The following is a 19,845-nucleotide window of genomic DNA, read 5'->3' as shown; positions in this document are numbered from 1 at the left end:
GCCTTAAGGGTCTTTCTCTCATCCTATCTTCTCCACCTGTTGTTCTCATACCTGACTTACCTTCCTTCATCTCACTTAAACACTTTACCTTCAGCATGTAAAGAGGTAGAAGAGGTTTCATCCATTTTCCTGTTAAACTGACGGTAGCTTCGTCTCTGGTGTTTGGGGAAGGGAAGTTGACTGTAATGAGTTGCTTCACACGGAGTAGTCTAACATGGCTTACATTCACTGGTTCTTTATCTTTCAAAGGCCAGTAGGCAACACTCTCCCATGTCTACCATCAGGACCCGGAAGGATACAGGCTGCTTAGGTACCTGGGTCAGGTGCGTTCTTTGCTAAGAAACGTGGGCAGTTTTGAGGCTTTCAGCTCGAGCTCCCTTTCTGCCCTGGGCATACTTATATCTCACAAATGACTTTGAAGCAGTTGCGTCTATTACAATTAATACCACTGTGAGGCATTTAGGACTGGTGTTTTATATTATAGGCAAGAAAGTAAAAACATGAGGTTAAATTGTCCAAAGTCATGACTACAAAAAAGGTAGTCAGGATTAGACCTTGTAAAACATTTTCATTAGCATATATTAGTTATATAAGTTTTATATTTTCAGAGATGTACATAATATATTTTGATCATAATTTCCCATAGGCTTAGAACTTCAACCATCTTTCTGTTAGATAAGTTTTTTCCAAAATGTGTGCTGCTGTGTATTGGTGTGTAAGATAGTAGGTCAAGAAGAGCAGAGAGGCATGTGGTTGTGTTTGTACTTGCACACAAGCAGTTTACTGTCTGTCCTCTGAGCCTGCATAGCAAAAATCCTTAAATTAGTAGAGGAGTTTAATTTGCTTTGCTTTGTGTATAAGTCAGCACAAAATAATTTATTAAAAATTTATTTTTTAAAAATAAATTAAGTCTATGCCTCAAATAGACTTACTCAAATGAGTGCTTTTAATCACAGAAGGAACCATTGTATCTAAAGCACACGATGAAGAATGCCTTGTGAGACCATGGTGTGCTGTTACGTTGGAAGTAACCTGGAAGTGCTAGACTAGAAAGATCTCTCCCGACAGTTAAAAGAGAAAGTGTTCTCTGGAACCTGGGTAGGATGCAGAGGATAGGTTTACATAGTCACTGCTTGGAGATGTTTTGTCAATGAAAAGAATCTGGAGGGAGGGTGTTTGTTACTACAGTTGCAGCCTCTACCTCTGATACGTTGTACCCAGAGGATTTTAAATAGAATGCACAAAAGTTATCAGTCTGCAGAATCCGCATTCTAGGACCATTTCTCTGCTATGTGAGGTAAAGATACCCTGACTGTAGCCCGACATTTGACAAATGTTGGTACTGCACATAGTAGGCTATCTGGACTCAGAGCAGGGTGGATCTTGTACACTTAGTGTTTGATGAAGTACATCCCCCCCACATACCATCATGACTGCTGCCATCTTGTAAGACATATTTAGGGTTAATGTTACTTGAAATTATTGCCTCTGTCATGTAGTGGGCTTCGGCACATGTGGGGCAGAGGACAGCTGTGAGCAGTCAGTTCTTCCCACGCCTCCCTTGATTCACATCCTGAAGACAAGCTTATTGAATCCAAACAAATGGCTCGCTGCTTCGCACTGAAGTCTCAAACCACAGTAGCAAATCCAACATGGTAGATTGTTCTCAGGACCAGCGTGCTCCTCGGCCAGTTGAAGTGTGGTTTAAGAGCTCACCGGTGCTTTTTTAAATCTAGAGTTAGAAACTGGCCAATTTCAGTGTGCTGCTTTATGAGATAAGGTCATTTGCTGTAGGCCAGACTGGCATCAGATTCCCGGAAATCCTCGGCCAGGGCCACACCAGTATCAATTAGCATTGCATATGCAGGCCCACATCCAGCTAAAAACTGAACTGACAGGTGAATGGAATGCTCCTTCCCTCAGCACACACTCAGCTGTCTTCATGAGCTGACCTACATCTGTAAAATGCTCGAGCTATTTGTTGATGTCTTTTTGGTTTGATGGTAGCTGTGACTTTGAGGCGTGGCTGAAAGTTGGTAGTGTTCAGCTGCCTTGTGGAAGCATGGAAGGAATGAAGTCAGAGGTCAGGCTCCCCCATGGTGGAAGAAAGGCGGGTGGGTGAGCGTAGAGTCCCATTCATAGCACTATCACCTGCTTTCACAGTTGAGTTCTGTCTGGTGGGAGTAGTCAGTAGACATTTAAATTGGGTTAAATTGTCTGGGACACAGGGTGCGTGTGGTTGTCTGTTTGTCTGCTCATGATAAATAAGTCATTGTTACATTGTAAGGCATTGTTTCCCTTAATTTCCTTTAAGCTGTTGAAAAGCACCTGAAAGATTTGGTCAGTCCTAGATAATGACCTCCAGAAACAAAGATAAACCATCAGAATATAAGAATTGAGTTTGTGTACCAGGTGTTGAAAATGATGTATAATATGTTTGAAAACAGTAGACCTCATGGAGGGAGGCTTTTAAATTTGTTTTCAGCAATAGTCCCCACTCCAGTATTTTACCATCTTAGATGTAGGTAGGTAAGGGAGAACAGAGCCAAGTGTCATAATCATAAGACAAAGGTGAAAGGTAAATAAACATAGGATCACACCGTTTCTCTTCAGAGTGACACCTGTATCTAGAGCCTGATTCTCCACGCACGCTGCAGCAGTATTCTCAAAACCAAGGACACTGCTTTCCAGGCTAGGGAGAAACTAGTTTCTTTTATTTTTTTAAAAATAATTTAGTTTTATTTTATGTGCATTTGGTGTTTTGCCTGTATGTATGGCTCTGTGTGGATGCCATATCTTGGAGTTACAGACAGTTGTGAGCTGCCATGTGGGTACTGGGAATTGAACCCTGGTCCTCTGAAAGAGCAAGCCAATGCTGTTAAAAGTTGAGCCATCTCTTCAGCACCCATAAAATTATTTTCATTGTGATTTCATAACTGTAACTTTGCAACTGCTATGAGTTGTAATGCACATATTTGGGGGTGGGGATAGAGTTTTATCAAACTGGTTGTGGCCCATGGGTTGAGAACCATTAATTTAGAGAAAAGTAATCTTTGAAAGGAATTGAAATGCCCAAGTAACTGTTAGACTGACTTGCTTTAAGTGTCTGGTAGTATAGTCAACAATTCTAGAAAACCTTGATGATTATTCTAGTTTGTCATGAGTTTCTTGATGCAGCCTCTTAATGTTTGGAATTGTTAGCATTTTTACATTTATAGTATGTTTTGTGTTTTCCAAACACTCCTTGGTGAATATTCAGACATGCCTATGGTTTACATTATACAGCTCAGACTCATGTAAGCAGATAATGAACCAACTGGTATACATTTATAGACTAACAGGCCCTTTCTGCAGCTACCATTTGTATTGAACTGTATGTCAAACAAATAGTTTTATTAAACGTGTGTGTGTGTGTGAGTGAGTGAGAGAGAGAGAGAGAGAGAGAGAGAGAGAGAGAGAGAGAGAGAGAGAGAGAGAGAGAGAGAGAGAGAGAGAGTGAATTTTAAGAAGTTACAGTATCCTTGAGTGTAGCTTGGAAAAGATGTTTAAACACTGTACTGTTTGCTAGATCTTCCTACAGTGGTAATCATTTGACTTCCTTTTGGAGGGTAAAATGGCCCAGAAGAGTTTCAAGTGCACTGCTGCTGCTTATTGGCCGTGTGGAGCTTTATGATTCACCCTGGCTGGAGTCGTCTTCTTGTGCATGGTGCCTGCCATGGAGTATGGTTCAATATACCCAGTGACTTTCCATAATCTTGTGCTCTTTAATTCATGATTATAATACTCACTTTTTCAAAGAAGACAGTTTCTAAGCTGTAATGTTAAACTTAAAGGTCAAATATAAGAACTGTCCCAGTGGTGAGGCTTGTAGGAGTGCCCCTGCAGGAACGCAGAGGCCTTTTCATCCTTTCCCTCCTCTTACCTTAGAGCCTAGGAACTTACTTATGGCCCTGGATCATTTGGACCTGGCCTAGGGCATGCTGTATAAGGTGTCTTTTTGGTCTGTGAGCCTCAGAACCATCCTAGGTAAGCACCTTCCTCCCTCCTCGGGGGCTGATGGGCTTAACCTGAGAACAGCTTGAGACTATAGGCCCTAGTTGCACTGTCTATGTTCTAGTTGTGTCTTCAGAGGTAGAAAGGATGCTCACAGCGTGGTTGCTCACTATGGGGCAGAAACTAGGTCTAAGAAAAAAAAGCAAAACTGACTGGGAGGCGTGGCTTTGAAGTGGGTGCTGGAGAACTTGAGGGTCAGAGAACTTGGTTGGCCTTCAGGAACCTCAATGGAGACAGCGCAGCATTTTGGAAACATTTGTTTGGAGATCGTTGTGCTAAGAGAGCAACAGCTCGGGGAGACTCTTTGGAAGGAAGTATGAAGGATGGGGCTGTTACACCAAAGTCCTGCTGGTCCTCATGGCTGTGGGAAGTCTGGGAACACCGTGGTTTGCAAAGTCACATGGTGGCGAGGGGACTTGACTTTGGGGTATTCCTGTAGTTCTGTTAATATTGGGTCAGCCAATACATTATTTTGGTATCTAATTGGAAGGGGATTTGGGGTGAAGGTAGACCCCTAACAGTGACTACTTAGCAAGCATGAGTCATTGTTGCCAGAATAGACAAGCTAGTGGTAAGGTTCTTAAGAAGCTTTGCCAAAGAAAAAAAAAGGAACATTATGAAGAACTCACAGTTCTGCATTATACATGTTTTGCTTCTTTGTAGTGAATATTATGTATCAGGGTTCCCAAACAAGAAAGGAAAAGAAAAGAAACAAATAGGTGTTAGCAGTTGAGCTGTCCTTAGGAACATGCTGTGTATCAAAACAATTAATTCACCTCAGACTCTTGTAGATGACACCATTTTAGGATAAAATTCTAGACAGGACTTTCTGTGAATGAAGTATTGTTTTAATATGTCAGAGCTCGTGTTCATACCTCTGAATTTACATTCATTAGGTTCTTATTAGCTCTGTAAGTAATTTGAGGCACACACCTCTGACAGGTGAGCAGCATAAATGAGATAGCACCAAAACGCTGACAGAGTTTACTTTAGTCTTTTAAACTATTAAACCTTAAAGTTGATCTGAACATCATCTACTCTGCACTTAACTTTTATGCCCAATTAAAGTTCTTTGTTGGTCCTAATGTGCTACTTGGTTTAGATTTTTGTTTTTGTTTTTAATTCTTGTAGCCAAATAGATAAAAGTACTTAATTGCATTTTAATGCTGTGTGTTTATAGAACCATTTTAGATTAGGGGAAAAATGGTATGGCCTGTAAAATAGACAAAGATTTTCATTAGGAAACAGCAGAATCACTTTAGCGGCAAATGAGATTCCTCTTAATACTTTCCTGTAGTGTGTTTAAAACAGCTATTTGCCAAGAGCAGCAAAGAGGGTTTGTATTGTGAGCAGTCTAGAGAGATTGCTCAGCAGTTAGGAGCACTTGCTGCTCTGACAGATGTCCTGAGTTTTATTCCCAGCACTAACATGGCATCTCAACATCCCCCAGTTCCAGGGTCCACCATCTTCTTCCAGCCTCTGGGTACCAGGCACAGACATACTATACAGATGTACATGCAGAGAAAACACCCATATACATAAAAATTTTAGAAGTTTTGCAAGGGATGACTCCTTAGGTTACCAGTATAGGGGAATTATGGTTGACTGCTGTGGACCCTGAACCTCCTTAACTGAGGTTTAAGGGCGTTGGGGGACACCTGTATGGTGCAAGGAAGTGGAATTAATCCCAGAAAAGCAAACTTCCTTTTGAAATGCTTGCAGACCTCTTTTAAATAGTGCCAATGGTAGGTTAGGGGAGACCAAGGTTTAGTTGTATCTACTGCAGGGACCTTATTAACTTTGGTGACACTTTATACAGTTGGCCTTGTTGGATTTTGTAGCATTTAGGCCAGAACCTATAGAGGGTCAAGTGGTTTGTTGTCCATTCTCTGGTTGACAGAGGTTATAGATAAGCAGAGATCTAGATAAATGCCTGTGTTGAAGTAGAGGGAAGATACATCTAAAAGCTGCTTATTTCAGCCTTACCTGGATTTTCACACATGTCTTTTGGGGACATTTCATTTCTTTTTCTCTCTTAAGTCTCTGTGTGAGTGTGGTGTCTGCCTATCAAGGCATGCTATGCTGGTGGCTGTGAAGTTTGGGTGGTGGCCCTTGCCTTCTCCTTATTTGAGGTAGGATCTCTCCCTTTGTGTTCTGCTGCACATGGTCAGGGTAGTGGGTCCCACAAACTTCTGGGGGATTCTCTTGTCTCTGTTTCCCAAAGGAGCACTGAGTGTGCAGGTGTGTGCACTATTGTGTCTAGAGTGTAGGTTCTGAGGATTCAAACTCATGCTGTACATTAAGCTCTTAAATACTAGAGAAGATTTTAGTATGAAATAGGTTTGCTTACTCAAGAACTAGTAAGCCATGAGCTTCTTTATTTCCTACTTCAGAGCGCTGTTCTCCCTGCTTTTTAAGGTGTGGTACCTCCACTTTCCATCTTCGTTTCTTAATAGTTAGTACAGACTCACTCATCTCACTCATTTGTCATTTGTCTGCTCACCAAACATGTCTGTCTTGCAAATCTTTGTATGTTCTTGAACTTTCCATCCCTTCATGCTTTTAGGGGCTCAAAAGGTTTGTTCTCCATGGAGTTAAACGGTCAGGGCATTAGAATAAATGACCTATGTCATGTCCTCCACAGCTTCAGTCCCAGAACGCTGGCTGGGGTGGCGAGGGAATGAAGAAAGGCCACACGTGGACACGCACACACAGAAGCAATGAAGCTGGGTCAGGAGGGCCTCTAATTCTACCACTACCAGGCAGCCTGGAATTGAGCGTGTTATTTAGGTATAGCACAGGGGGAGGGGTTAACTAGTCTGAGTAGGAGGAAGTCTCTGTAGAAGAGCAGTCTCAGACTATAACAGAACCCCCATCCCCCAGGAGCAGGAAGCCACAGTTGTTCGATTTGCCTAGCCCATATGGGTAATGACTGTTCCCATGTCGAAATACACGTTTGCTCAAAGTCAATTTACAGTTATATATGTTTTTATATGAAGGGGCTTTTGTCACACATATGTATTGGTAATAAATGTGATTACCAATTTAAATGATACTTAAATTGCAGGGCTGTATAATTAAATGGACCCCATTGAGACTCCAGGTGATTAGAGCTGTACCTCTCAAAGTAAAGGGAGTCATTAGTATAAATAGGTGTGGAAGAATGTGGCCAGGCTGCTGGATTGAAAAGCTGTGCTCTGAGGCTGTAAGTCCAGTAAGCTTTTTCCATGACCAGATTTATCTCTATGTATATGATTACCAGACATCTTAGAAATAGAACTGTTGAGTTGTTTCCAGTCCCAGGTCTCTTCTTACCTGAAACCAGGCTCTTCACTGGACACAAGTTGCTGTCCCATGCCTTCAGGAAATATGAAAGCATTCCCTTTCTTCCACACTAGCATGGGATGGGTCAAGCCGTTTCTTAGGTCTCACTCCCCTGTTCTCCGGTGATCAGTGCTATTCTTTGGCAGTGATACCGTCTTCTGTGCAGTTTAAATTTTTTAATGTAAATGAGGCCTTGTTTACAAAATTGGTTGGAATAGGGAATTCTTTCAAAGAAAGACTTTGCCATTCCTCTTGAGCATGGCCCATGTGGATAATGACTTTGCCAATTTCCCATGGGCCAGTTGGTTTTGGAGTCCTCAGCAGACCATCCTCATGTCAAAATACACAGGACTTCACTCATGGAGGATTTACTACATCTGTATGGACCTTTGCAGTAAGACAGTTTTGAAAAGCCAGTTTTTAAAAATTTATTTATTATGTATACAGTATTCTTCCTGAATATATGTCTGCAGGCCAGAAGAGGACACCAGATCTAAGTGTAGATGGTTGTGAGCCATCATGTGGTTGCTGGGAATTGAACTCAGGACCTCTGGAAGAACAGACAATGCTCTTAATCCTGAGCTATCTCTCCAGCCCCCTACAGTAGTCTTAATGACTGGTATTTGAGAAAAACGTAATTTTCATAGTTGCTATCTCAGATATGATCTTTCATTTCTCAGCTAGCATGTTTCCCTTTCCTAGAGCAATCTTGTTGACATTCTGACATAGGCTTCCACAGACACCAAAAAATAAGCTAAACACTCCAAGAATTAAGTCTATAATCTTTGTAAAGGGGAAAAACAACACAGGATTGCTGTTCAGCTATGAGGACGTGGAAACAAGCATAAGGAAGCCTGTTAAACAGGAAGCTTGTGATGAATGACTTAATCAAGTTGGAACCATTCGTGATGGCTTAAAAATTCCTGTTTATATATTCCTTTACTTCCTATAACAAAGTGGCCAGTTTACTTCCCTCACTTTGTGCAAAGTGATATCCCAAGCCTTTGCATGCATGGTGATAACCATGGCTATTGACAGATGTTAAGAGCCAGTCTTTACTAGAGCACTGACTGACACTGGGTTGACCAATTCAGACCAATTCCAGGGCCAGCTCCTTTGGTTCTACTTCATCAAGCATCTCCCAAACACAGGAGGCTTCCCATGATACCAATGAGTCCTCTCATATACGTGACAGCAGAATTTCCCACATTCTTTGCTCAGTGAAAGACTACTTGAAAGGAGTTTTCCTTACTCTGGAATGATTTGAGTAAGATAAAGGAAAATGTGAGTCCATATCAGTTTGGTAATCTACATTTATATGTTGGATGGCTTGGAGAGAGGGTCATTGTCTGAGAATACAGACCAGATGAGTTTGATAGCTTTGGGATCACCAGAGAAATGCCAAGACTTTAGCGTAGACAGGTAATGGTTTACGGGGTGTTCAGGTGAAGAGAAGGCTCTGGAAAATGAAATCATCTTTATGGAAAGGCATGATTTAACTGTCCACAGCAAATTTTCTGTTATGGCATGTTTTTGAGCCAAATTATGTGCGCACTCTTGATTTATATCTTTTGACGTGTGTGCACGCACACACACACAAACTGTTGAGTAAATGCCACATGATTTCTTTCTCATTTACAAGCACACTGGACTATTTTAAGTCATTATTAGCTCAAGTTGGGAATTCTATTGAATAGTGATTTTTGCTACTTTCAGTCTTTGTTTTCACTTGGGGCGAAGTATGGGAAGAGATGGTATAAGAGAGGAAGCAGGAGAAGAGGGAACCAAGACTTGTTGAGTGGGTGTCTGTAACAGTTGTGAACAATAAGAAAGTTCAGAAATTAAGTGCAGTGTTTGGAAAATTCTAGTTTATCTAGCATTTTTTTAAAAGAATTTACAGAATTTCTACAAGTGGGAGCTTTTGGGACATATGTTCTTGTCTCATAACCTTGAGGTTCTTTGCGTTTGTTACCCATGCAATCAGGTGGCAGTTCTTAACAGCTGAGGGTCTCTGGGGACCATTGTGTTTTCCTTGTGAGTCCCCAAAGCCTCTGTACATAGGCTTTCCCTAGGACAGTGCATACCTGAAACTCACATTACAGTTGCTGTGGTTTTCCGTCATAAGAAGAGCCCACTGGGAAGCAAGTTGTGCTGTGTAAATCTGTCAGCCATTAAGGCAGATCATGGGTTTTACAAAGTAGTAGATGGAATTATTATAACTTCAGTGCTTTGTTTTAATTCTTGATACATGCGACTACAAAGAGGTAATTTTTGTCAACCTGCAGTAGTGTTGTAGGTAGAGTCATAAATCACAAAACCTTGCTTTGCTTTGAGTTCTATCTAGTGGGGGGAGGTGTCTTCCTTGGTTTCTCCATCTCTAAAGTGATGGTAAAATCTATCTATATGTAGTCCTCCCTATAGGGTTGTCTCAAGAGTGGAATGAGATATAGCCACAGTAGTAAGGAAGAGCCTATGTATAAGGTACAAAGGCCAGGATTTCGTGAACAAGAGGCATTCAGCATTAATTACTGCCTGATTGTTATTCTTGGTGGAAAAGAAAGACCAAGGGTGTGTTCACAGTAGGAAAGTAGAAAGATAAAAAGTCCCTGACTGACAGGTAGCGGCCTTCACACAGGCTGAGGGACAAGCTCAAGTGTGGCTCAAGTCAGACCCAGGGTCCTGGGAGCCAGGGCCTGCATGAAGAGAGAGACCTTCAGAAGCCCCAGATCCACCAGTAGTGACCGGAGCTGAAACCAGTAAGCAGAGGTGGAGCAACTCAGGGGTGACAGTCACAGAATAGAGTGACCTACAGCTACTTCCTCACCTCTGACTTTTGTTGGAGATTCAGCATTCCTAGAAATCTACAGTGGATGAGTTGTTTAAATCACAAGCCCTTTTTGATAGGGCATCAAATTATTTACACAGTTCACATACATTGTGTGCATTCTGCAGTTAGAGATTTTAAAATGAGATTTAAAACTTCAAAGTAAATACAAGTTTTAAATACTTACTTAGGCACTTCAATGACTGCCTAATGGTTGCCTTAGCCTGGAGGGGGGGGGCGTAAGGTACAAAATGACCTTGTCCTGTGTGCCTGGGTTCTCTCCCTTCCACACAGTGCCTAGCTTTTTCCACCCTAGGACAGTACAAAGGATCTCAGTCAAAACAGTCCCAGTGGAGATGCCTAACTAGAGCCATTGAAGCAGCTCTGCTCTGGCCACCAAGTACTGTAAAAACTGTAGTATTTGATTGAGTCCTGAGACAATGCATATGTTGAGAAACTACCATAACCTTCTTCGATACCAGTAGCTATTTTCAGTAAGTAATATATATAAATGCCTTGTATTAGTGGTGACAGTGGGAAGTCATATAGTGTGTGTGTGTGATATAAACAAGTGCAAAACATATTTATTCTAAAGATGCTGTTATCCTAGTAGTGTTAACTTCATTCGTATTGATGGAGATAAGCATTTTTACATGTACTACCTCATTTAATATGTTGGATTGTCTTTGAGATAGGGCTGAGGGAGAAGGTCCTGTACCATGAACTGTCACAATTTAGAACATGAATGGCTACCTATATACAGTAAGACATCACATCTACCCTGTAATGTTTTCAGGGTGTCTTGCAACAAAGGTTTATTGAGAACATCTATTAAAGACTTTGAGATTTGAAGCAAGTGTAATTTTCTTGTGTTTAAGGAACTTGGAGTCTAGTCTGTAGAGGTGGTGGGTAGAACACTCAACAGTAGAGAAGACTGAACATCAAAGTCCACCAGGGTCTCTGTCTGCCTTCCTTGCAGAGCTTGTGTCTGCCTTCCTTAGGATGTCTTGTACTGCTTATAGTGCTCAGCCATGCAGGTAGCATCAGGAATGTGGCTGAGACTAGACTGGGCCTAAAAAGCTAGAAGACTGTAGGGCAGTATGGCTAGTACAGTATGCCTTAGCCATCTAATGACATCATACAAAATAGAGTTGGGAAAGTACGCAGTCCTTGGTTCTCACTGCCACCTTCCTCACACAGTGCTGGTCGAGAGCACACTATCTCAGAGCTCAGCAGAGAATTGTGGACAACCCCACACCCTGCCCCTTCTTTACTGTCTCACTGGCTGCATGAAAAACAGGAATTTATTAAACAAGCTCTGCGCAGCAAACTTCTTTCCTGTGTGTGTGGGGGGAGGTAATTGTTGGCAAAGTCAGTATACAGCTCTGTTGCCCAGAGTGACCTGAAATGTCCTCACAAAAATATGTAGTGTGGTATTTTGATAAGTAAAGAATTGCTATGGCCAAAACAAAACAAAGTCCAAGCAGTTAGTAAATACTAACCCTGAAGTTAGTGAACTATTTTAAAATTTTTTGAAGAATCCCCCTCCCCATGTGTGCGTGCCAGGGTCTGGCAGAATCTTCTGGGCATTATAGAGCTGTTTCCCTGCCCCCCAGCCCCTGCCCCATTAGTTGCAAGCAGTCAGGAAGCTGATCTCTGGGAAGATCTCCTCCCCCATACTCCCCTTTGTTATTAACTAAATGTGACAGGACAGAAGTCAAGCTTCCTCTCCTCCAGAGGTTTCATCAGAGCTTATCTGTGTGTCTCTATTGTGTTCAGAGAACAAAATTGTCATGATGGAATAGTGTACAAATGCCCAGGCTTCCAGCATGTAGATGGCATACGGGATGCAGGTTTGCAGAGCTGGCTGCTGCTTTGAAGGAGGAATTGGGAATTTTGGTCACTGGTGTTGATGGATATGACAGCCAAAGCCATAGCTCAGGGTGATAGGGAGATGGGGTTTTTGAAAATATGTGGGATTGAGATACAACATTGAAAGAATTGTATTCCTTAATCTCTTCAGGAGTTCAAGACCTGGACCCTCTTAACGGACTAGATAGAGTTGGGGTAGATCATAAGTAGGAGTATAGAACGAAGTCTTAGGGGTGGGAGGGAGGGAGAGACTACTACTACCACATACCTGCCTGGCATCCAACCAGAAAGCTCCTGTTGGGCCATGTCTGATCCACCCTTGCCATGCATTCTGGCAAAAGGACTTAACACATAGTTGCTGTGTTGCAATCCTTGGGCAGAATATAGTGCAAAATAAGTTTTGAAATATGAGTTTCTAAGTTCTCTTGGACCTCTCTGACTTTTGTCTTTAGAAAGTGAGATTACCACTACACTCCTTTTGTTTTCCATCTCTTGTTGAGAAAAGACATGAAACATGGATGTGTCAGGGTCATGTGGAAGTCTGACCCTGTATTGTTCTGCTCTGGTACAGTGGTTGGCACATGAGCACCTCCACTCCCTGTCAACAGCATGAGGATGTGGGCATTGTGGCTGCCTCCTTGGGTGACCACAAATCTAGCTAGAGTCTTTTTGTGGTCCAAGAGGGGCCACAGAATATTTGGGCAGCTAAGCCTTGCACTCAGTTGGCAGAGAAGGCCAGAGAGTTGATGTGTGCATAGCTCTGCTCTGAAGATTGTGGGCTACCCAGAATTTGGTCTCTCAGGACCTAATCCAGCTGCCAAATGAATAGGTAGCAACTGTGCCGGGCAGAAAGCTTTAGACAAGGTGCCTCCTTGGGTGGTAAGTGTTTTCACTTCCCTAGATGTGGACCACAGGCTCCCCCAAATCTAAAAGTCAAACTGGGCTGTCCTGTCTTTATCTAAGACTCAGTTTGCTGTCCTGTCTACACACCCACTGAGTAGGAGCCGAGGAGCAACGCTTAAGGTTGCTTTCTTCACCCTGCCTCCTTTTACTTTGTCCCTCTGGACAAAGTGCACCCTCTCTTACAGGTCCTGAAGTTGGTGCGTTTTCTGCTGTTAGAGAAGTTCTTAAAGTGTTTCTCAAAAGAATAACTGGGTTTCCCCCTTTGCCTGATACAAAGACTCTCAGAGTATAGATGAATTTAGGTATTAATTTCTTGTTTTTTCTTTTCTTTTTCCTTTTTGGAATGGGTCTTCCTAGGTAGCTCACACTGACCTTTTCTTTTCCTCCGAAGTTCTGAGACTACAAGTGGTGCTGAATATCTGCTTGTAGTTTTGGTTCCTGAATAGGGTAGGGATGGGTCCTGCTTTATCTCTCCATCCTGTGATCTCCTGGGCCCAGTGATAGAGAATGTCTGACTTTGATGTTTATTTTACCTGAAAAAAAATTGGAATGGGCTTTGTTTTTGTTACAGGTTCAAAAACTGTATAAAAGAAACAGGACTGTATGGGGAATATGTAAGAAAATAGTTGTACTTACTCAGTTAGAGACATAAGTGCTATTTTTTAAAAGAAAGGTATTTTTCTTACAGCAATTTGAGATCTTTTATAGTGGGTTTATTACTATTGGTCAGAGTTAGTGGGATGGCTCAGTTGGTAAAGGCATTTGTTGCATAGCCCTTGCCTGGTAACCTGAGCTTGATCCTCAGAACCTATGTGTAGGTAGAAGGTGAGAAGAGACTATGAAAAGGCATCTTATGACCTCCATGTATGTACTCTAGCATAAGTACCATGGTACATTTGCCCTCCTCAGAAATAAAGAACTTTTAGGCTATACAGATTGAAAATTGTATATACGATCCTTGTTGAACGTGTTTTCCAAGCAACAAGTACTGTGCTCCTAACATAACTGTTTTGCTTTACAGAATTCAATTCGCCATAACCTGTCCCTTCACAGTAAGTTTATTCGAGTACAGAATGAAGGAACTGGAAAAAGTTCTTGGTGGATGCTCAACCCAGAGGGCGGCAAGAGTGGGAAGTCCCCTCGGAGAAGAGCTGCATCCATGGACAACAACAGCAAATTTGCTAAGAGCCGGGGACGAGCTGCCAAGAAGAAAGCATCCCTGCAGCCCGGGCAGGAGGGTCCTGGGGACAGCCCTGGCTCTCAGTTTTCTAAATGGCCCGCAAGTCCTGGGTCCCACAGCAACGATGACTTTGATAACTGGAGTACATTTCGTCCTCGGACCAGCTCAAATGCTAGTACGATCAGTGGGAGACTTTCTCCCATCATGACAGAACAGGATGACCTGGGAGACGGAGATGTGCATTCTCTGGTGTACCCTCCTTCTGCTGCAAAGATGGCTTCTACTTTGCCCAGTCTGTCTGAAATCAGCAATCCTGAAAACATGGAAAACCTTTTGGATAATCTTAATCTCCTCTCATCCCCAACATCTTTAACTGTATCAACCCAGTCTTCGCCTGGCAGCATGATGCAGCAGACACCTTGTTACTCGTTTGCACCCCCAAACACCAGTCTGAACTCACCCAGCCCAAACTACTCAAAGTACACATATGGCCAATCCAGCATGAGCCCCTTGCCCCAGATGCCTATGCAGACACTTCAGGAGAGCAAACCCAGTTATGGAGGATTGAACCAGTATAGCTGTGCACCAGGACTTTTAAAAGAGTTGCTGACTTCTGACTCTCCTCCCCACAATGACATTATGTCACCAGTTGATCCTGGAGTGGCCCAACCCAACATTCGGGTCCTGGGACAGAATGTAATGATGGGCCCTAATTCAGTCATGCCAGCCTATGGAAGCCAGGCATCTCATAGCAAAATGATGAACCCCAGTTCCCACACCCACCCTGGACATTCACAGCAGACATCTTCAGTCAATGGACGTGCCCTGCCCCATGTGGTGAACACCATGCCTAACACATCTGCCATGAACCGATTGACCCCCATGAAGACACCTTTACAAGTGCCTCCGCCCCACCCCATGCAGATGAGTGCCCTGGGCAGCTACTCTTCTGTGAACAGTTGCAATGGCTATGGTAGGATGGGTATCCTCCACCAGGAGAAGCTCCCAAGTGACTTGGATGGAGTGCTTATTGAGCATTTGGACTGTGACATGGAATCCATCATTCGGAATGACCTCATGGATGGAGATACCTTGGATTTTAACTTTGATAATGTGTTGCCCAACCAAAGCTTCCCACACAGTGTCAAGACTACGACACACAGCTGGGTGTCAGGCTAAGAGTTAGTGAGCAGGTAAGTTATTCACTCTGGTATCACAAGGCCTTTGTAGAAGGGGACACAGGACCGTGTGTCTTCTGTGGCTAGATCTTTTAAAAAATAATTAAAGACAGAGTCTTCTATAACCTGACACCCCCACCACACCTGGGTTATGTGGTGCCAGGGAGCTAACCCAGGGCAGCATTCCAGCAGAGCTACACCCTGGGATCATGCTAGAGTTTTTTCTAATGTCACCGAATTGTGTGTTGCAGAGACGCATCTGTACCATTTATCACTACCAGCTTACCAGTTTTCCTTTTGAGGCTAAAATTGGAGTGCAGATTCCTTTAACAGATTCCTTTCACTGTTGATGGCTTCACCCCTTTCTACCAGCTCTTGAATAAACGAACGTATTTGTTACAAATCAGATGTCAAAGGTCCCCACCCACTTTTTTTTTTTTTGGTAGTGAGGAATTTCCCCTTTTTAATGATTCTGGAGCTGTGTGAAAAAAGCTGTAGTTTCCCCCATTCCCAAGTGTACCCAACACTCTAGTTGGTTAAATATAATTGAATTGAATTTGACTGTATTTTTATTGTGTGTGTTTCCCCCTTAGGCTACATTTAAAAGAAATGCAGAATGTCTGACAGCAGGAACTGAGAGAAGCAGTCCAAAGATGCCCTTCACCCTCCTTTTAGTTTTCTTGATTAAAAAAAAAATCCTATTTTCCTTTCATCAGACTTGGCAAAGAAACACTTTCCTGTACAGGATGTTTGCCCAGCATTTGCAGGTTATGTGCTCCTGTAGATAAGGACTGTGCCATTGGGAATCGTTACAATGAAGTGCCAAACTCACTACACCATGTAATTGCAGAAAAGACTTTCAGATACTGGCGTGCTTTCAAGTTTTGTATATATGCAGTAGACACAGAATTGTATTTGTGTGTGTGTTTTTTAATATCTACTTGGTCCAAGGAAAGTTTATACTCCTTTGTAATACTGTGATGGTCTTGTGTCTTGATAAAATTTGCTTTGTACTACCTGTGTTCCGCTAAGGTGATGAATCACAGACTAAGATATCCATTCTGCACCTCTGCCGAGTGACTTTGAACCTGTTCGTCTTGCCACGGGATTCGTATGAGAACCAAGTAGCCTGTGATCAATCTGCTGAATAAATAAATGGACTTGTCAAACTTTGGGGCAGAATAAGATTAAGTGCCAGCTTTGTACAGGTCTTTTCTATTTTTGTTTTGTTTATTTTGTTACTTGCAAATTTGTACAAATACCTTAAAATGGTTCTAATTTCCAGATAAATGACTTTTGATGTTATTGTTAGGACATGATCATTTTTGGAATAGATATTGGACTGTAATGTTTTCTTAAAACTAGAGTCTACTTTGTTACATTGTCTGCTTGTAAATTTGTGGAATCAGGTATTTGGGGGCAGCATTCATAATTTTCATTTTGTATTTCTAACTGGATTAGTACTAATTTTATACGTGCTTAACTGGTTTGTACACCTTGGGATGCTACCTGCTGATGTTTCTGACTAATCTTAAATCATTGTAATTAGTACTTGCATACGCAACGTTTCTGGCCCTGTTTGGGCAGGAAAGTAATGTATATTTACAGACACTTTGTGTTTTGTATGTAGAAGATTTTAATGTTTTTATGTGTGTATTTTAAAGAAATTCCACCTGCTTTTCTTACCCTGTGAATTGTGTGCAGTGTATAGCATCAGGTCTTGAGATGGATGCCCCATGTCACCTTCTTAAGCTCCTTCGGGAGGCCTCCTGTCTGTAGATCAGGAAAGGAGACCTCCGTCTGGAATGATGTTCCCTTGTCTAACTGGGGTTCCCTCCTCCTCTGAGCTCTCCGTTTTTGTCCAGGGTGGAGGTGGTTTTATGGCTGTGTCCTGAAGAATCATGTCACTTCTCAGTCTCCACCCTCTTCTCTTTGGCTTTGAATAGTCTAAGGAGGAAGTTTGAAAACAGGACTTAAGTGCTTTGTGTTCTCAACTGCAGATAGTGGCTACCACATGGAATAGAACTAGTTAAAAAATTGAGACAATAAACTTGAAAACAAACCAGCTATAAGTGTACATTTATTTTGAAATCCTTAGCTTAAGAATTTGAGTTTTTTCAGCCTTGAACAGCCTAACTTGTATCTCACACATTAAATGTAGTTACCTGTAGTTGACAGACCAGGATAATCAGGCTTGCCTCCCATCCCATCTGTCAGCATTTCCAAGTCCTGTTGAATGCCCGAAGCCACCACAAATTGAGGAATATGTGTACAGCAGCGTCTCTTTGCCTTTTGAGAAGGCCTGGTTTCTGTGTACACAAACCAAACCAAATTTGCTGCTTTTACTATGTTACTTACCTCTCCTTTTGCTTAATATATTCTCTGTGCACGTTAACAAGAATACAAATTTCCTGAGTTTTCACAGGTGACCAGCTTTGTCATAAGCTTCCCACTGTGACTTTTGGGGGGCGCTACTAATCATTGTCTTTGTTTGGGCAGTCCAAAACAGGGTTCATTTTAGAAAACTCAGTTCCTCCGAGTGGAGCCTCCTACAAATGGAGTAGATGTCAAAGAACTCAGGTCTCACTTTCCTCTTTCTTGAACCATTTTTTCACCAATGCAGAAAGGGCCTCTGCATTTAATCGTTCGAGACAGAGCTGTAGTCAGTGGTAGACCTGCAGAGTGTCACCGAGTAACTTGGGTGTTTCTTCCTCCTGAAGCTGTGTAAATCTCATCCCCCAGTTTCCTTAGTATTAAGATCATAACATGAGTCTAATGCAGTTGTCTTGGGTATAGTGAAGTCCAGGAAAGGCTTCTAGTCTCTTTGAAAAGCAAACTTCATGTGGCCTCTGGGAGTCCTTCTCTGTAAGAATGTTCCCTTTCTAGCTGGTCTATGTTCCCTTTCTAGCTGGTCTATTGCACACGATTGCTTTGTGAAATAATTTCACATAATGCATCCTGGGTTGATTTATTCCCTTTGGTTTGTACTGTTACTCAAAGCATATTGTATTATAGAGCTACTTGGATATTTTAAATATAAAGATGTATTGTTTCCATAATATAGATGTATGGAATATATTTAGGTGATAGATACATGACGTGGAAAATTCTGTTTGGACAAACTGAGTCTAAGTTAATTGGCAAATGTTACATACTGATGAACAGTAAGTCCTGGACTATAACAGTAAGGGATAGAAACACTTAAAATGGAACAGTTCCCCAAAGGTGTACAAATTGAACTTGTTCAACTGCTGAATATATGACACCCCCCCAAAAAAAACTACAAATTCTTAGTTACAACTCTTAAAAGTTAACTGATTTTAAGTGAAAATTTTCTCTTTGGTTTCAACTGGGGAATGATCTTGCAGTATACCATGCATTGTGGTTTATGCAAACAAAGCACCTGGCACTGTGACCAGTGATAGCCTTGTAAGACCCATCAGGATAGAGTCACACCCTCCCACACAGTTTACCACCTGAGTTGAGTAACAGTGCAGACTCCATGTTCCTGTTCTGATACTATCTGAGAAGTGCCTGATGATGATGATGATGATGATGATGATGTACTTACAGATACAAGAACAATCTTTACTATAATTGTATAAAGCCATAAATGTACATAAATTACCTTTAAGTGGCTTGGTGTGTTTCTTTCCTTAGTGTTTGAAAGAAGCTCCTGATCAAGAATGTTTTTATTTAAGCCGGGCGGCGGTGGTGCACGCCTTTAATCCCAGCACTCAGGAGGCAGAGGCAGGCGGATCTCTGTGAGTTCGAGGCCGGGCTGGACCGACAGCCTCCAAAACAATACAGAGAAACCCTGTCTCGTAAAAACCAAAAAAACAAAAAAAAAGAATGTTTTTATTTAGCTACCAAAGCACTTGAGTTAGACCTTGTCAACCCCAGTGTTAATGGTTATTCAAATCTGGCATTTCCTTTGGAAGGAAGAGGGAACCATCCCCATAGGACCAAACCATGGCCCCTGGCACAAAAAAGTGCAATGTAAACTTAACATCTAGAGCACTGGTTCTCACCCTGTGGGTCGAGACCCCTTCGGGGATCAAATGACCCTTTCACAGGGGTTGCATATCAGATATATTATGATTCATACAAGCAAAATTAGTTATGAAGTAGCCACGGAAATAATTTGGTTGGGTGTCACTACGACATGAAAGGGGTGCAACATCAGGAAGGCTGAAACAACTCTAGAGTCTGCCATGATGGCGCAGGCCTTTAATCCCAGCACTTGGGAGGCAGAGGCCGGATGATCTCTGTGAGTTCGAGACCAGTCTGGTCTACACGGTATGTTCCAGGATAGCCAGGACTAGAGAGAACTAGTTCTTTTTAAATATATATTTTTTAAAAGTCTTGGAATCCCTAGAACCTCATTTTAGGTCAGTAATTATAAACTTATGAACCTTTAACAGTGGACTGAAGACGAGTTACTAGGGTCTGGCGAGAGCAGGGCCCTGGTTAGAGTAAGCACGAGGTAATATGGCAGACTTGATGGCTTT

At 42.2% G+C, this 19,845-nt stretch overlaps 1 protein-coding gene across 1 annotated transcript in view; it reads left to right on the top strand.

Annotated features, from left to right (window-relative positions):
* The window catches only part of Foxo1 (forkhead box O1), a 78,738-nt gene extending 59,770 nt beyond the window's left edge, over positions 1 to 18,968 (top strand). Inside the window, exons 2-3 of the mRNA XM_040754437.1 lie at positions 13,998 to 15,349; positions 15,928 to 18,968. Of these exons, the coding sequence (XP_040610371.1) occupies positions 13,998 to 15,335 (1,338 nt within the window). The 3' untranslated portion in view covers positions 15,336 to 15,349; positions 15,928 to 18,968. The remainder of the gene's footprint in view (positions 1 to 13,997; positions 15,350 to 15,927) is intronic.
* Positions 18,969 to 19,845: the final 877 nt, after the last annotated feature.

This window comes from Mesocricetus auratus, unplaced genomic scaffold, assembly GCF_017639785.1.
Source record: "Mesocricetus auratus isolate SY011 unplaced genomic scaffold, BCM_Maur_2.0 Super-Scaffold_100011, whole genome shotgun sequence".
NCBI lineage: Eukaryota > Metazoa > Chordata > Mammalia > Rodentia > Cricetidae > Mesocricetus > Mesocricetus auratus.
This window is presented reverse-complemented; position numbering and strand designations above follow the sequence as displayed.